Source organism: Periplaneta americana, chromosome 1 (assembly GCF_040183065.1).
Source record: "Periplaneta americana isolate PAMFEO1 chromosome 1, P.americana_PAMFEO1_priV1, whole genome shotgun sequence".
NCBI lineage: Eukaryota > Metazoa > Arthropoda > Insecta > Blattodea > Blattidae > Periplaneta > Periplaneta americana.
In genome coordinates, this window is record NC_091117.1 from 129,739,618 (window position 1) to 129,759,078 (window position 19,461).

The 19,461-nt window shown below is 35.0% G+C and overlaps 1 protein-coding gene across 1 annotated transcript in view; it reads right to left on the bottom strand.

Annotated features, from left to right (window-relative positions):
* raptor (regulatory associated protein of MTOR complex 1) overlaps positions 1-19,461 on the bottom strand; it is a 128,346-nt gene that overhangs the window by 5,744 nt on the left and 103,141 nt on the right. The window contains exons 21-24 of the mRNA XM_069827267.1: positions 15,598-15,842; positions 8,040-8,204; positions 1,743-1,911; positions 1,113-1,229 (exon numbers count right to left, since the gene is read on the bottom strand). Coding sequence (XP_069683368.1) covers positions 1,113-1,229; positions 1,743-1,911; positions 8,040-8,204; positions 15,598-15,842 — 696 coding nt within the window. The remainder of the gene's footprint in view (positions 1-1,112; positions 1,230-1,742; positions 1,912-8,039; positions 8,205-15,597; positions 15,843-19,461) is intronic.

The following is a 19,461-nucleotide window of genomic DNA, read 5'->3' on the forward strand; positions in this document are numbered from 1 at the left end:
ACTCTCAGCTGGAAGAAGACTTCCAATTAAATGATAAGCTTATGCTTGAGCTTTAAATGTTGGCATAAAATTGACTTAATATATTTCTTTTGTACCAAAGATGCCACTTCGAGTAAGGTGTCGTATTGTCTTATATTATTTAAAAAGTGTGTTGGTAATGGAGATACTCCTATAAGTAAATTTTTAATTGATTGTGGGAGCTCTTGAACCTCGGGAGAAACAACTTTTCCAATAGCACAACATTATACGTTTGGCTCATTACTCCATTTTTTTTGCATTGTATTTATTGCATAGTTTATTCATTTTACCTATTTGAACACAATTAAAATGAGCATAATCAAATATTTGCATCATAATGGAATGGTGAACCAACATACTATTACTGCATATCAAATTAATACATTCTCGTTCGTTAATTCTCTGAGAACGTTCAACACTGTTTCCTCTTTCTCGAGCCTGCTAAGTTCGAACTCTGTTATCAACAAGTTGATCAAAGCGTTCGATGCTAGTTTCGCTTGGTTGAGTGGCTGAAATGATTGCATTGTTAGTTCATAAATGAATCTCCCATTCTTCCACACTTTTATTAAATTTCCGAATTTTGTTTTGCCTTGAGTCAGAAGTGTTTCGGGATAACTGAGACTTTTGTTTTGACATTTTGAAGTGCGTACTATATAAAAAGCAATAGGCCTGTCTGCCTAACGTTAACAGTTCGAACCTTTTCCAGAGAATACTACCTGAAATTATTAATGTACAATTCATACTGATCCATTAAAATGAACAAAGCACAAATCGAATTCAAAGCTCCACATGCACTTCAATCCTACAGAAGACAGTGGAGCCTGGATGTTGTTTGCCATGATTCTCGGTAAAGTAGGGCACAACTATATTAATATAACATTTTTGCTGTTTGTCTTATATGTATTAAATACAGCAATTTTAAATTTCGGAGGGAGAAGAATTATTGGTGTGTATTAAAAATTATGCTTGAAATAAAAGGCTAAACTAAGGCTTATAAATGATCTTCAATTAACATTTCCATTAAAACTGTAAAGCATAAAAAAATATGTGAACAGCTTATAAAATGACATATGTTATAAAATATAACAACTTACCATGCAAATGTGTTGGCAGTTCTATGAATAGCCATGGCTGTCATTCCCTGAGATGTCTCACAAGATCCTACTGAAGAATTTCGTCGTATGTCAAAAAATCTTATGTCTCCAGCAACGCTAGAATACAAATATAAACATGCATTTGATTGCGCACTAATATTATTGATGAACTAAATCTACATTAACAAAAAATAACAATGATAACACAATTTAGTGGTTTTTGTACAACTTTTATATATAACAATTTTGAAATGAAACTATTTTCTTATATCGCACCCCTAGAATAATACTGCCATAACTCCTAAAAACTTAATTTTGAGTTACAGGCAATCTTGTAATCTTTATTTAATCCTCTATCAAACAGTAGAACTGTCGTATCTCTAAGTTCAAGTGCACAGTCTGCAGGGCTCATACTGATACTTTGTAATCCTGAGTTCTCACACGACTTTGAAATGTTTATCTTGCATTTACTCAAATCTAACTTTTGGTAGTTATGACAGTATTATTTTAAGGGTGCGATATATAAATACAGTAACTTATAACATAAAACCTTTTGTTATGGTAACTAATAAGTAATAAGAAAATAACTTCATACCATTCTCATGGTATGTACACGCAAAAGATTCGTACCTTCCACTAACGGCTCTTCCAGCACCCTGACCATCACAACGAAGATTGACGTCTACCACCCAGGATGTATGTTCTCTCCAAGTCATAACCCTTGCCTCTTGGGGTGATAAACGACGATCAAAGAGACGTATTGAGCCGTCTCCACATCCAGCTAGTATCATACATGATTCTGTAAAGATATATATCAACTTAATATTTTAGTTCTCCACAACCAGCAAAAGTTTTCATGGTATACATGTCACACAAAATAGAAAGCATTTTATAAATCTGCCATGATGTACTATGCCACCAAGTTAACTCTGCATGCAGAAGGAATGTGAACTACGACATTATCAGTGCATGTCCTTCGCATCTCATTGCCCCTCTCCTAATGTGTTCAACTTCTGTCTGCTGGCTGTCTATACTAGTTTCCATGTTTTAAAGCGACGAAACAGGAAGTAGTTCTATAGGTGAGGGGTGAGTGCAGACTAGAGGGATAGCTTGTACAGCATTGCAACATTGAGTGACAATGTTAACTTTTCACTAGTGTGAAAAATTCGTCTGCTAGGAACAAACTGGCAATACAATGCCAACTGAGAGCGGTGCTATATTCTCTTGTTTGCCAGGACAGTGTTACCAAACTTACGGCGGCAGGCCACGAGTATTATATGTAACTACTTTCGTGTTCTGTATCATTGCCATTGTTATTGCGAGTGTAGAAGTGTTACTAACACTGTGATTAAAAGAAGCAAGTAATCTCCTGAGTGCTTCAACATGAAAAGGAAGCGAAGAATATAAGACGGTGGAAATAAAAGTTAACTATGTGGTAACTGAGCCTCTACTGACAGCAACATGATGTCACTTTCTGTTTAGACGTTTCATAAGGTGAAGACTAGTATAGCAATGCCAAGAACTTCCTATCACCAGATGCAGATTTAATTCAGTCACGCAGTAGGTGAATGTTTTATCATTTTTCTAAATGTTTATTTGTATCCTTCACTAAGACTGCATAGGAAGATCCATTTTTCAGCAAGAATGTGGTGACTGTATTACTAAAAAATTACGTGAACTAGTCTGAAAGAAAAAAAATACTCTGTGCATTGTTTTCATTGATCATACCTATGTGTCTTCGATTCAATTTACCAATTCTTCTCTACGAACATGTAAATAATGTCTTCGAATGTCAGTTACTCTTAAATTTTATTTAAGTAAATTTTTTTTTCTACTGACAAAAAAGAGATAGATGGTCTGTTCTGAGTTTCAGTAATACAGTAGTATTTCCAGGGAGCTAAAAACGATCGTTCTGCTCATACATTACTGACATGGATAGTTAAAATTAGTTCACTACGTTTTTTTTTTTTCAATTGTAAAGGTTCTGAAAGTCAAACGGTATGAAACTCACAGATTGCTTTACACTACCTGATCAAAAGTATTGGGACACTTAACCAAAATCATACTCAGACTTTCCTCTCGACACTCACTCAGGTAATGGACTTTAACAAGAAGTGGGTTCACCCTCTGTCTTAATGGCAGCAGTAATTTCAGCAGGAAGACCTTCCAGTAGGTGTCTGAACATCTGTGGAGAAATCGAAACCCTTTCTTCCTGCAGAGCCGTAACCAGAACAGATAATGGTGTGGAACATTAGGATCTGGAGCGAAATCTACATTATAATTCATCCCAGGAGTGGTCTATGGGATTGAGATCGGGACTCTGGCCGGCCATGTTAATGTCTCCAAGCCATTTCCTTACAGATCGTGCTTTATGGCATTGAGCGTTGTCATGCTGGTATAAACAGTGGTCATGATAAAACTGGTTCTCAATGGTAGATAGAATGTCTTCACAACCTACAGTGTTTAGATTGCCATTCAGTTTTACAAGGAGACCAGCCTATGTCATGAGAAACAGCCCCATACTGTAGCACCACCTTCTCCAAACTTCACTGTTGCCATCATCACTTCAGGCAGCGCTTAGCATTCTTAGAGGAAATGTTTCGTTTATGGGCAGCTGCTCGGCCATGACAGCTCATTAAACCTCAACTCACAACAAACAGTGATGATGCTGACTTCACTGTTGATAGCATGGTGGAATTCTTGAGTGATTGTTCCAGCCAAAAACCGACGATTTTTACACAATCGACAATTCCTTTCTCACATAATATGTGGCCTATCTAGTCGTGGTTTACTTGTAGTAGTATCATAACATTTCCTCTTTATAACAGCATTCAGAACTGTTGATTTTGGTAGATTCAGAAGGGCTGAAATCTGTGACAGACTTACTACTTAAATGGCACTCTATGATCATACCATGTTGAAACTCACTGAGCTCTGCAGATCAAACCATGCCACTATTACTTGTAATACTGAATAGTACACAACATTCCGCCTTCATAAAACTGGTTTATAGCACATCACATGCCTGTAGCCTTTAAGTCAACACTACTCAGGGCTATCCCAATACTTTTGATCAGATATTTTATTATGAAAACTGGGGAGGAAATTAAACGCAAAATAAATATGGGAAATGCGTGTTATTATTCGGTTGAGAAGCTTTTGTCATCTAGTCTTCTGTCAAAAAATCTGAAAGTTAGAATTTATAAAACAGTTATATTACCAGTTGTTCTGTATGGTTGTGAAACTTGGACTCTCACTTTGAGAGAGGAACAGAGATTAAGGGTGTTTGAGAATAAGGTTCTTAGGAAAATATTTGGGGCTAAGAGGGATGAAGTTACAGGAGAATGGAGAAAGTTACACAATGCAGAGCTGCACACATTGTATTCTTCACCTGACATAATTAGGAACATAAAATCCAGACGTGTGAGATGGGCAGGACATGTAGAACATATGGGCGAATCCAGAAATGCATATAGAGTGTTAGTTGGGAGGCCGGAGGGAAAAAGACCTTTGGGGAGGCCGAGACATAGGTGGGAAGATAATATTAAAATGGATTTGAGGGAGGTGGGATATGATGGTAGAGACTGGATTAATCTTGCTCAGGATAGGGACCAATGGCGGGCTTATGTGAGAGCGGCAATGAACCTCCGGGTTCCTTAAAAGCCAGTAAGTAAGTAAGTAAGTAAGTAAGTATTGTATTATGAAATTCAGGAGATAAATGTACAGTACATAACAGAGTTCGTTTTTAAGCACATCATGTTATAGTACTATCCACAAGGTTTAAGGAATATATTGAAAGTATTTTCTCAGAGAAACCTTGTCATACTCAGCATATTTTCACAGTCGAGCAATGAAAGAGACTGAAATTCCTGAATATCTCAGAATTTGTTAATTATTATATTAATGATCTCATAAAATAACACAGATAAATTGATTCCAGGTCGTTTGTTACTTTCTTCACTCTCAGTATCTTTGAAGAACTTAAGTGTTTCTTACTGTTCTTGATCAAATTTCATCTTAGACTGAACTGTTTCATTGAAATTCTCAAGCAAGGTACTCAGATTGCTTTTGTAATCATTTATGTTTTGTTTACAGAAACCAATACACAATACCATTTCTCTATCAAATGTTAAACAAAGAATCAGGTTTTGGATACACATACGAAACACCAAATGTAAAAGTCTCAAGACAAAGTGTGAAAGAATCTCGTAATTCATGGCACAAGTTCTTGTTTCAATACCCCATCTGTCCTCAACTTTCATAATTGACATACAGTATGTCACAAGTTCAGTCTTCGCATGAAAACATCAATCATCCTGCTTTATAGTTCCAACTCGCAGCAGACTCTGCTGGAAGGTGCTTTTCTGCATCATCTTCAAGAAATTTTGTTCCTTTCAATGACATCATAAACATGCAGGCAAACCCATTAATGTTTGAAAAAATATTTTATAGTATTCTTTGAACTAAAAAGTCCATGTTTCAAAACAAGATGAAGTGTATGAGCTGCACACAAGTGGGGAAATTTTTCTAAGGTTACAGCACTTACTACATTGAGATCACAGTCATGGATCACAGCCACTAATTTATCCATTACAGTCCAAGTTTCTAAGGTGTTCTTGAAGAAATTTGCAATATGTCATCCACATCCTCAAATAGTATTATTTCAATGCACATATGCTTAAGTTTATAGTTCTGTCTACAAAGTGAAAGGTGATGATAATTAGATAATCGTCAGTGGCTGTTGATGTCCAGAAATCTGTCATAACAGTGATGCTATCCACATTTCGAAACTCAACTGTATGGAAAATTTAAAGAACAAACTAGATATCCTTGCATCAATTCCTCTATTACACATCATCAGAAATATTCTGTGTTATGCAGTTACATCTGCCCTATTCTGATTTATCAGTTTCAGACAACAGCACTGAATAAAATACCAGCCAAATTTCTTTCTGATGCCAATGTTCTCATTAAAACCACATTGAAGGAAATATTCCAGCATCCCACCAATATGCCAGGCAACATGCTTTATGCTGACAGAAAATACAAAGGATTGGGACTATTTAACTCTAGTTGGAAAACTTTTTTGCAGCATATCAATGCATGTCAGAGCTTACAACGATCCCAAAATATCCATGTAAACACTTGTCGCAACTTGTCTGATGAAATTGGGGTTTGTTTAAATAAACTTGGATTTCAAAGCATCTCTTCTGATTCACTTAAAGTGAAAAAATTGAGACAAGAGCTCAGGGAGTGAGCATTTCAATCTTGGTACTCTTTAAATCAGAAAGGGAAAGGCGTCATCCTCTCTAAGGAGTTCACTCCCGTCAATAAATGGATCCAACAACCTGATTGCCTCACTAGCAGTGAATGGAGACTAGCTCTTAAAATGACAGCTAATGTTCGTCTGCTGCATGCTATATGTACCAAGAAGGTCCTGAGACGAAAATCACTGTCGTCGTTGCATCAGTGAGACTGAAACTCTTGGCCAACTTCTTAAATCCATCTTTTTCGACAATGATAAATGGCTAGTGTCTTTGCATATCATGTATGCTATACTTTCCTGGTAATTAACTTAATCGATTACCTTCTGGTTTTTTACTGTCCAGAAAATATGCAAGTGTAGGCTGAGTTGTATTCGAGACTAAGAGGAAGGCAGAAAATAGGTAAGACTGGGGAATGCTGGGTTTGCAGTGAAAGATCTGCCCTTGGGCAGAACACTATATGTATGTATGATGATGTTGATAACGATAATGAGGAAGGTTGCTTTGAAAGAATAGGCACAGACTTGTTCAATGCTACCTCTCACAATGTTCAGTAAATAACAATTTTATGAACTGAGATGACATGTTTCTTTAGGCTGTTAGTGTTGCGAGATTTTTCACCTCGCAAAAAACTTTTTGCAAATGTGGTAAATGGCGCAGTTATCACTTAAGGGTCCAATTGAAAACAGTTCCAACCTCCATTCGTATTATCCAAGAAAGATAAACCACGAAACAGACCATCTTCTGTCACTAGAAAGTAACAACTGACTGGTGACTATAAAACTTAAAAGAATGATTAGTAATATAAAATCAGCCTTCATGCTAAAATACGATTCTGATTAAATAAGATATTTTTGGCTAGATAGTTTAACAGATTACATGATATTATATTTAGCAACAGTCTCATTTATTATTAGTTAGAACTAAGAATATTTCTATTTTGTAGGTGGCATGGTTTTTCCATATCGGCAAAAACTGAAAGTCTTATGCTAGGAACTAATGTAATGGCACATTCGGAAATATCTACTTTAAACTACAATTCAGCACTTTTTATTGAATTTGAATGTGATTTTGAAGAAATCTGGAATTCAAACATAGTGTCGTCAAACCATTTGCAAATAAAGAAGAGTCGCTTTTGTTATAGGACTAGACTCAGAGATGCACCCATTACTTAGTACCTATTATTTAGAAGCTTATGAATGAGACATGTGTTTCTTTCGACCTTGTGACCACTATAAAATGTGCTACTTGTAATAATATTAATTAAAAAATGTTGTATTAACAAAGTACTGAAAAAATATAGAGCTCATAACCAAGGATATCAATCAATACCAATACCGCTTCAGTATTGATGTACTGAAATAATGTACTGGGAATCCGTCTCTAGTTATAACTATAAGATTAGTTTTAGAAAAAATAATTTTCATGCCATTCTCTTCAGACCACTTTGCAACAATATCAATTAATGTTGAAGATAATGGTAATCAGCAATATTTTTTACTGTACAAAAGATTTTTAAATTGTTAGCAAATAATGAACTGTCAGAATTTATTATTGTACAGAAATCAACTATGAAAATTATACCAGTAAATATAATGATAATAATAATAATAATAATAATAATAATAATAATAATAATAATAATAATAATAATAAACTGTACCTGACATGTCAGTACAAATACTCGTAACACAGCAGTCAGCACCTGTTGGAATGTCTTGAACTTTGAGTTCACTTTCTGCATCCCATATTCTGATTATTCTCACATCGCCTGACACAACAACATTTTGTGTTCGCTGTTCCCATGACATCACCAACCCAGCACCAGCTGCAAAAGATATGTACGATAAAGTTAAAATAATTGTACAACTGTATAAAGTTTGAGAGAGACTCAAACATATTTTGTAATAAAAAGGCAATGGTTTCTAATTTTTAATTTTGCTTGTTTCATCACCTGGAAAGCAGAAAGATGGCATGTATTTCAGCTGTTACATCAGTCACTTCGGTAGGTAAGATAAATTTAATTTTTCGAGATAAGCTCGACATAAATTTGATTGACAAGGAAAGGATATACTCTGATATCACTGATTTTGGTGATTCTGTTTCAGTTGGAAATTATGTAAAATAAAGGATAACAAAGCCAAATTTTACAATGCTCAAAGGTTACCAACTTAGTCATAGTGAAAGTTGAGGTTTACTCATTAATGTACTTAATTCCTACTACCACTGTCTGGTCGCAGCAGTACTTGGGTATAAAGACATGAGTATGGTAATATTAAGATTCCAACTTGGATACTCGTTTAGTCTATCCTTTTTCTCTCCTTTTCTTCCTTACCTGCTTACCATATTATTCTACGTTTTCAATTATTCCTTAACTTATTTATGAATGCGTTTCTATTATGCTTAAAATAAGAGGGAGAGAAATATTTATTTTCTTAATGCAGTACCTTAATCTGTGCGATATTTTGTCAACACTATTCATCATTACTACTCGAAAATGACACTTCAGTTTTCGTTTTCATTATAAAATCAGCTCGAAAGTAGTCACTGTCTAATAACACATCTATTTCTCTAAACAGTAGCTGTAGGTTCCAATGGTATGTTTCTTCCTCCCATGAGATAGCATTACTTACAATGGCACAACATAAAATGGATTATAATCATATTAGAAACACGCCGTAAATAAGTTACAGAAATAATTGAAAACATAAAATAATATCGTAAAAAAGGATAAATTCAACCACTCTCAAAATGGAAATTCAAGTATACAAACTGAATTTCTGTTGCAACCTGACCTAAGTAAAAGGAAGGAAAGTGTACATTAACTAAGAAGATAGTAAACCACAACTTACACTACCAATAACTTGTTAATATTTGAACACACATAATTTGACTTTTTTGTACTTACAAAATAGTACAATGGGATGAGGACAAGTTTTTGTTGAGGTATCTTATATCCTCTGCCACCATTCCCCTATTCTCTGTAATTCAGTATCATTTATATTACAATAATGCAAAAAGTTACAAGCAACTATTGCAGTGTTATCATATTATTAAAAAATATGTATCTTAAATCTTAATATAGAGAGGAGCATCAGCAACTCATCTACAAAAAATTTCTGTTCTCCAAAACTCAGCCTTAAGGTTATGCCTAGGAGTACCAAAAACCACATCAACTGTTGCCCTGGAAATTGAATGTAATATCCAACCAATCAGACACTACGTATTACAAAAGGATCTAAAAATACATTTAAAATTGCAAGCCTCATCCAGATCTCAGATGTTCTTCAAACTGTCAGATAATATCCTGTGTAATTTCTATAAAATAAACAAAGAAGAAATACCAATCTATATCACAGACACACTCATTGCTAAAACTCCAGTTGTGAACGAAATTCCTCCATGGAAATGGGTGATTCCAGAACATAGCATACAAATTTCAGGAAATCATTTCAAAAATGATCCTCCATACATTCTTAAGTTAGACGCCATGGAACTACTCTGCAGCACATATAAGGATCACCTTAAAATTTATTCAGATGGATCTCTAAATCCTAATAATGGGACATCAGGAGCAGGGTATTATATTCCAAAATATCAAGAAAGTTCACTGAATTGCTAGCTATTGACGGTGCTCTTCAGTGTGTTACTCAAATTTCTGAAAAATCTATTGCATACTTGCCAATTCCAAGGGGGCTATATTTAATATAATTAAATATGTACCAAACCTATATGCACATAGAATTATTTCAATTCAGAAACAACTAAATAAACTAAAAAAATCCAAAAGGAAATAACATTTCAATGGATACCTAGTCAATGTGGTATACCTGGAAACAAGAAAGTCGATAATATTGCAAAACAGGCAACATATTTGCAACCAAGACCTCTTCAAGTGATATCTCTATCCAGTGCTTTTGCTTCAGTAAAGTCTCATTTTATAAACCTATGGATCAACAATTGGCTCTCTTCTGACAAAGGAAAAATTTTATAGTCTGTACAAAAGAAACCAAATGACCTGGAAATGTACAAAAACTTGCCCAGACATACTCAAACATTTTTAACAAGAGCCAGAACAGATCACATTGTCACACAATTGTACCTACACTGATTTCACATTTCTGATAATCCTACTTGTCTGTGGTGTAATAATCATGATGAAGATCTGGAACACATTCTTCTATACTGTCCATCCATAAACCACAAAAGAAGTAAATTAAAATCATCAGTACCAGTTGCAGAAGACACAACCCTGCAGTATATAGTGATTACACTCCAACTCTGGCTACTAGCAACAGGCATCTATAATGAACACCAATCAAAATACCCCTCATTTCTCGTGAAAAACAACAACTGAATTGACTACAGTGGACTATAGTGGACTTTATGTTGTCAGCAAACAGCTGGATACATTAAGAAGATTGATTAATTAATTTTCTTAAAAAAATATTTATTTATTTATTCTGGTGGTGTTAAGGTCATCAAGCCTTCTCAACCATGCCACCAGAAATGTTATTAGTAATAAATAAAATTGGAATGAGACAAGGCACTTTGAGGAGGAATTCATACATACTTGCTTGCAGCAACGCAATGTTGATGGCATGGCATCCACAGCATACAGTTTATAGGCAAGTGGCCATACTTTAAGAATTGTGAGGATTGTTTTCAGGTTCTATGGTTTTCTGAGGACTTTCATAGATTTTTTTCTTCTTCCTGTGCTGTACATTTTAGAGCAATATGTTCAATTGCTTCGTCCCTTGTATGACATCTGAAGCATATTTGTGATAATGAAAGATTGAATCTGTGTATGTAATGTTCAGTGACAAGGTGTCCACTTCTGGCTCTGGCTGTATATGTTTGGAGGCAATGGCTGATGGTATGGCATTGGGTTCTTTCAGGACTGATTTTAAACAATTACTTATCACATGATGGCCATAATGAAGAGGAAGACGATAAAAAAACGAAAAGAGAAGAGAAGGGTGAAATGGACAATTATTTATTATATGTGGTAGAATTAATAATTTCGTGACCTGTGGCTGTAAATAGTAATAATTAATAACCAGTTGGCACAATTGCTAGAAAGAGTCCAGTAAGCCATTTTTTCGGAATCAACTTAAAGGCTTGCATTGCACTTTGATAACTTCCTGTGCACAATACATAATCTAGATTATCCTTAACTTTCAGAAAACATTTAACTGATGCTAACGGGTTTCTCATGTACGACGCAACTCGAGGTCTCTAGCACTGCTCGGAAAGCATTAGCTTGGCAGGAAGGCAACACTCACTAATTGCGCAGCTGAAAGCCTCCCCCATTTCTCATAACGCTGTATGATTGAGTACATGTTTGTTCATTCTTATTGTGTGTAGTTTCGTTCACTGTGTTATACACAAGGGAACAACGAGTGTTTACTGTGTTAAACTATGCAAGAACAGAGGCATATATGGAATGTCAGCTTGCTTTTATACAGAAATTTCTGGGCATACATGTTCCAATAAATCGACAATATGCAAATTACCAGGAAAATTTAAGGAGATTGGATCCGTGTTAAACATACAAAAAAGTAGAAACCAAAGCATTCTATCCAAGGAAAAATTAGACGAGACAGAAGTGTCCTTAGAAAGAGGTCCGAGAAAATAGTTGCCTTGTTTAGCATTTTAGTGATTGTGATTTCAACAATTTTGACAGCCGAAATTCGCCAAGTGTTTAATAACATGTTCAAAAGCTGCGAGGCTTCTCTAGCAGCAGAGGGACGTCATTTTGAGCACCTTCTGTAAATAAAGGTAAGCTTAATCTAGTCACATTACTTCTTAGTTGATGCACAATTCAGGGAAGACAAGCTGGGCCGTGACATGGCAACTGTGCTAGGGATATGCAGTAGACGTGCCATGGGAGATGTCGGCAGGCAATTGCATTATACAAGATAAACCCTGTATTTAAATTAAATTCTGCAGTATGACCTGTGATTTTTACTGGTACCATGTATTTTTCGGAGCATTTTCGTTTTGGTTTTTCCTGACTTTTCACAAAATTTGATATTCATTATTCCTTATTTTACTAGTTTAATTTATTTTGAATAGGATTCATTATTTTTTCATTGTTGTACTAGTTTAGGTGTTTACAAGGTGGATGCTGGATGATCCTCTAATTCTAATTATACATTATTGAGTGGAATGCATGCCGAAGCTGTTCAAATGATGACATGATGTCTTGTAACATAATACACATAAGCTAATGTTCACACAAACATTCACAGGCTAATTACTTATTGTTGATGGACAGTAAGTAGTTGGTACTAATTATACTCGCACACATTCTGGGATACAATGAACAGCGCTATCACACAACTGTGGCTCACAAAAGTGATTCTTGTCCGAATCTCTGTAGGAATGGCATAATTTCAAAGCAACTTTCAATAACCATTAATAGGCACAGCAATAATTGTTACTGGGAATCATTTTGTCAAAGAACATTCATACATACGAAGAGTACAGGGGAAAAAACCTGATAAGTCACGTTTTACTGTTTTTACAGGAGAATAAGTTAAAAGTTTCAAGACTCATCATATTCTATTATGTTTGGGTTTTCATTCTTCAAATTTCTTTGGACTAATGCGGTTGTTATTCTGTGCTAAGCTACACAAATCTACACAACCTGAACTATTACATGATATCTAAAAACATAAAATCAATAATTTTGGACTTACCAAGTTTTTCCCCTATGCTCTTCAATATATAAAACATTGTACATCATTTTAATACTTTTAACTTAGATAAATTAGCCATGAATATTAGTTGCAAAACTTGAAAACTTTAAGTTCTAATGTTTAGCACTAGTACATTTCGAGGCAAAAGAATGGGCTGACGACAATTTATAACTTACAGATACACAATATTGTGCATGCTTGTCTCATCAAAGCCATAGTTCACCAGATGACTCATAATTAAGCCATTTAAATTTGCTTATTTTGTTGAAGAGTCTGAAATACGTTATAAAATCGAATGGTGGGTTAATTCTAGATACATCAGGGCCTCTCAAGAATAAAGTAATCCATGTTGAATCTTTCGTACACTACTTTTAACACTTGAATATAAATAATTGATTAAATGGCGATCTTACTCGTGTTAATTATGTAAGCATGTGTGGCTTACAGCTGTTTTGGTGTTGCTTGACACCATCCTCAGAGCCTATTAGATCTCGGCACTATCTCAACTTCGCTGCCTGTTGTGTGGGTGTGTTCGTGTGATGAACTCTTCATCACACGAATGCACCCACACAATAGGGAGCGAAGTTGAGATAGTGCCAAGATCTAATAGGCTCTGAGGATGGTGTCAAGCAACACCGATACACCTGTAAGCCACACATACTTACATAATTAACACGAGTAAGATCGCCATTTAAGCAATTAATAAAGTAATAATAAAATTAATAAATACAAAAGCAATCGAAACGAATATAAACAGGAAAACCACATATTATGCTGATCTGGTTCTATCAGTTTCAGTTGTGTAGATCATAACAGCATGGATCTGCAAAAGGAGTGAATATTACTAATTCAAGGTTCGAGTCTCCAACAATCTTCATTTTTTCAATTACAAATTTCCCATCATATATCTCGCAATGCTAGATTTATGTGACAACTCTTAAAATATATACCTGAACTCTAGTAAAAAAAAAATCTCTTACTTTCCCAAGCAATACTCCTGTCTGTAAATAAAACGGTCTGTGTCATCATTACTCCTGAAGATGGCAGACAGACAATAACTCTGTTAACAAATTGGTTTGTGTAGGTTATTCTACATCGAGAGCAGCCAGAGTAATTAGAATCCCTTTGTCAACTGCTATGAGGTGGGCTAAACTTTTTCTCGAGAATAATGAAATTGCGAATCATCCCATTCCTGGTTAGCCTCACATCTCTCCAAGGAAGAGGATGCCATGTTATTGAGAGAAGTTGAAAACAACCCATTTAGAACTGTCTCTGAACCCAAAATGGCGTCCAACTTTTCTGGTTTCCCACACACTGTGAAAAGATGTTTTAGAGAGCGTGGCATAAGGTGTCATCGAGCTGTGAGGCAGAAATATTTGAAGATTGAGCATATCATGGACTGTCTAGCATATGCTAATCTGACAGGACTTCGATTGAAGAAATACCACTGTCTCCAGTAACAATAGTCCTGCTCTCGTTTATCTTATGGATGGCTACCAATATGATGAAAGCTTCATGAGATGACTTAACAGGTTAAGTTGTGTGAGTTCGCATGTCAGGGGTGAATGTCATACAATAGGGCAGGACTTCTGCATTCATGATTGGTTTGCAGGAGAACTCTATGAACGATTTTGGAAAATGTAATGATCCCTTCCGCCTGAGGATGATATCCAGAAGGAACACTTTTCTTCCAGCAGAATAACTATCCAGTAAACACGGTCAACTGGATTCAAATAAGGTTTATGAGGAGAGCTGAAGTCGATCTGGTTGAATGGCCTCCAAATTCACCTGGTATGAATCTCTGATTGTAAATTTATGGGTAGTCAAAGGGACCCTACACTCTAACTGAGCAGAACAACCACCTGTTTGCAGAGGTGATGAATTGTTGAACAGAATTCTAGATGCCTGGAGGAGGTGGCCACAAATGTAGACCTGTTTCGTAATCTCCATGTCACGCAGAATGAAGGCAGTTGTTGATGCAAGATTTTTTTATTTATATATTTGTTTGTTTGTTTATTTATTTATTTAGTTATATTTGATGTGCTTCCAGTTATTTTAGAAATTAAGCAACTATTATTTTTGTTTATACAGGTCAGATCTCGCCTATTAATTATTAATCACAGGTGATGGGCAATAATATTTATACAAGACAGGCGTTACGAAGTTTATTAACAAATGATATTTAACATTTAAAATAAATAAAAACTAAAATAAAAAATAATTTTACTCTGCCAGGAAGTGAACTCACAACCTATGGCACCGAAAGCAGACATGTTATCCCTACGCCACACATATCTTGCAAGGTGACTACATTGGAGACGGACGACTTTCAATGAAGAAACATCACAGCAATGCATTCAAGTGCAGTTCATTTACACATGCAAATCACGCGGTAGAACTTTGCATTTCTAATGACCAAGAGTCAGCCCACTCTTTTTGCTGCTAAGTGTATCTACTTAATCAGGCAGGGATACTCAGTATTCTACAATTCAAATTAAGCTACCAGAACAAAATTACCATTCAGAGAACGAACAACAGGGTGAACATCAGTCAAAGCTTGCCAAGCTGTTACGAGCCCAGGTTCAGTCCCCTGTTGTTGAAGTGCATAATTGTTCCACAGACGCAGTGATCCATCATCTGAACCGACTAACAGTAAAGACACATCATGACAGTTCACAAATTCTAGTGATGTGATTCGGGACACTTTTGAGCCACGATTTGAACAGAAACTGAGTTTACATCCAGTCTGCCAATCCCAAATGCTAGAAAATAGAAAAAATTACACTGAAAATGCAGAAAGCTAATTCGTAGTTTTACACTAGATGTGGAAAAAAGTTACATGTGTAAAATACTAAAATTGGTTTGGTTTGATACAAATTTCTAATGGCTGGTTTTGCTAGTTAAATGGCCAGTTGCATGTTACAAGCAGTAATATTATGCAGCAACTTTCCTTACTTAATTCTTGGTATGTGTTTCAGGCCTAAGTCAAGTACACGAAATCTGTAGTGTCGAGATACATACACGACGTGAAATCACGTCTGCGACAATAATTAGTACTGTACCACGCGCATTTTTACTTTGTTCCTACATGTACTGCCAAATATGTGCCAGCATGTTCCTTTTCCTCCACACCCAGTGTAGTATTACCAAACTCATAAAAAAATGGTCTGTATTAAAAAACGAGTTTCTTCACAAATCATACTGATTCCAATATAAAGAAGGGCCCTTATCTAGACTCAAACACAGGTTACTAAATGTAAAAGAATTGAAAGAAATTATATTTCCATTTTTATTAATCTATTTCCAGATGAAAAACCTTTCAGAATAAGAAACATAGTGTCGTATATTTCAAGTAGATAAACAACTACATGGATATTAAAGCATTCAATATTGTATAGGCCTACTAGTCAATAAGAGCAATAGTATAAATGACGAACAAAGTACTAACAATGTGCAATTAGAAAATTAGCAGATCTTAAATTAAGTCTAAATTACAACAATTTATCTATAAATAATCAAATATAACTAATGAAATTATTAATATCTCAAATATAAGTTATATAACAAATTCTATTGTACTGAATAAAAAAAAAATCCCTGCTCAGTTTCTTTCTCCCTCTCTCTAGCATGCATGCATGCACAATACATACAATAAAAACTGGTGAAGAGGGTCATGAAACGTGATTCTTTTGCATAGACATATAAAGTAATTCCCACTTTTTCTTTTAGAAATCTTATAGTGTACATCAATAAAAGTAAGTACATAGAATTTGCAACAGCTAATATATTCACACACAAAGTTGTTGTTGTTTTCTAATGCCAGGTGTTTGACAATAAAGTCATTTGACCTCTTGCACTCCGATATTTTTCAAAGATATTATCATGGCCAGCCACTGAAGCACAGATTTTGAGGTGTTCCGAATCCATTTCTTGGTTTGAGTTGCACAATGGGCAGTTAGGGGACTGATATATTCCAATTCTATGCAGGTGTTTGGCCAAACAATCATGGCCTGTTGCCAATCTAAATGAAGCTACAGATGATTTTCGTGGTAAATCGGGAATTAACTGTGGATTTTGATGCAGAGAGTTCCATTTTTTCCCTTGGGATTGTGTTATCAAATTTTGTTTGTTGAAGTCTAAGTATGTACATTTAATAAATCTTTTCACAGAGTAATACGTAAATTTAGTAACAGGTCTGTAAGTAGCAGTGCTGCTCTTCTTTGCTAAAGCATCCGCACTCTCATTTCCCAGGATTCCACAATGGGATGGTATCCATTGGAATACAATTCTTTTATTGAGTGATATTAATTGAGAGAGCATTTTAGTTATTTCTGCTGTTTGAGATGAAGGTGTGTGTTTAGAGACTATTGATAGAATAGCTGCTTTGGAGTCTGACAATATAACTACATTTTTAAATTTATTGATGTGGCATAGAAGATTCCTGAGATCTTCACTTATTGCAATGATTTCTCCATCAAAACTTGTTGTTCCATACCCAAGAGATCTATAAAGTGAGAAGAGACAGCACGTAACACCTGCACTGGCACCTTGTTCTCTGGAGGTCAAGGATCCGTCAGTGTATTAATGAAGCCAGTTTTGTGGAGGGTACCTAATATTAATTGTCTCTAAAGACAATTGTTTTAGTATTTCAGTGTTTACTTCTGATTTTAGTATTTCTTCTGTTAAATTTAGATTATATTCTATATTTAATAGAGTTAAAGGGTTTGGTTTAATTTGTAGGTTTTCTTTTAAATTCGTGATATTGATTTTCTGTTTTACTTCTTGAACAATGGATATGAAACTTTTTTGAGTTTTCAATCTACAGAGAGGACTGTATGAATGCCAATTGTTTCCTGGTAATCTAATAAGTTTTTCATATTGAATCAGTGCTTTTTCTTCTATTGTCATTTTGATGCTGTTAATATTAGTGAGGAATCTCATAGAATCTATTGGAGTTGTTTTGATTCCACCAGTAATGAGTCTGAGAGCTTGGTTTTGAACATATTCTATTTCGTTTACGAAAGTTGAAGTAATTAAAATTTCTCCGCAGTATGTCAGCACTGGATGTATAAACATTTTGTATGTAGTGTTCAAAGTATTCCTAGAGCATCCCCACTTCTTTCCTGCTAGTCTTTTTAGAAGGGAGAATCTTTTACGAGCTTTTTCAGAAATGTATTTCAAATGGTTGCTCCATGTTAACTTACTATCGAAAATAACTCCAAGATATTTGGATTCATAAGTCCTAGGAAGGTGTTGGCCATTGTATTGGATATTGAATTCTCTTTCTTTTTTACCACGTGAAAATATTTGGTAGTTACTTTTGCTTAAATTGAGTGTCATCAAATTTGATGTATTCCATTCATGTAATTGATTTACAGCTTTAAGAGCAGAATTTTGAATTTTGTCTCTATGTCTGTAAGATCCGGATGTCCACAAAACTATATCATCTGCAAATAGTGCTGTTTTCATGTTTGATTCCTCTAATAGAGAGGGTAAGTCATTTATATAAATATTGAATAAAGTTGTGCTGAGGACAGCGCCCTGAGGTAGACCTCGATATGTTTGTCAGTAACTAGAAAGTGAGTTATTGGATTTAGTGGCAATGAATCTTTGACTAAGGAATTCTGATATCCATCTGAACATATTGCTGGAGATACCTAATTTCTGGAGTTTTAGTAATAATTTATTTCTCCAAACAGAGTCATATGCTAACTGAAAGTCAATAAATATTGCCAAGGTATCTTCTTTCTTGTTAAAACTGTCTTTTATTTCTTGGCCGAGGCGTATGACTTGTTCATTGGTAGAGTGAAGTTGTCGAAAACCGGCTTGTCTTGGTGATAAAAGATTTTGGGATTCTAAATACCAAGTTAATCTGTTGGAGATCATGGACTCCATGGTTTTTGCTATCATGCTTAACAGTGCTATTGGTCGATAACTATTAACATCATGAGCAGGTTTCCCTTTTTTGTGAATTGGTACAATGATTGCTTTTTTCCAAGCTGCAGGAATTGAGGTGTTCCATGATAAATTGAAAATGGATAAAAGTACAGACTTGGCTTTTTCCCCCCAGATGTTTAAAAAATTTGGAATGAATGTTGTTGGGGCCAGGAGGTTTCTTGGTTTTTAAATTTTGTATAGCTATATTTAATTCTTTGGAAGTAAAATTTTGATGAAATATTTCAGGTTTTGTACTAGTAATATTGTTTTTATTATTTTTATGTAATTCTCTTTTGATAAATTTGTCAGTTTTTTTGATATTGGGATGTAATCTGTGAGAGTTTGAGTAGTGTTTATTAAATGCGTTTGCTATATCTCTACTATCTGTTAGTGTTTTGTTATTATGAATAATAGGTTGGCTAGTATTTTCCTGTGTATTGGAAA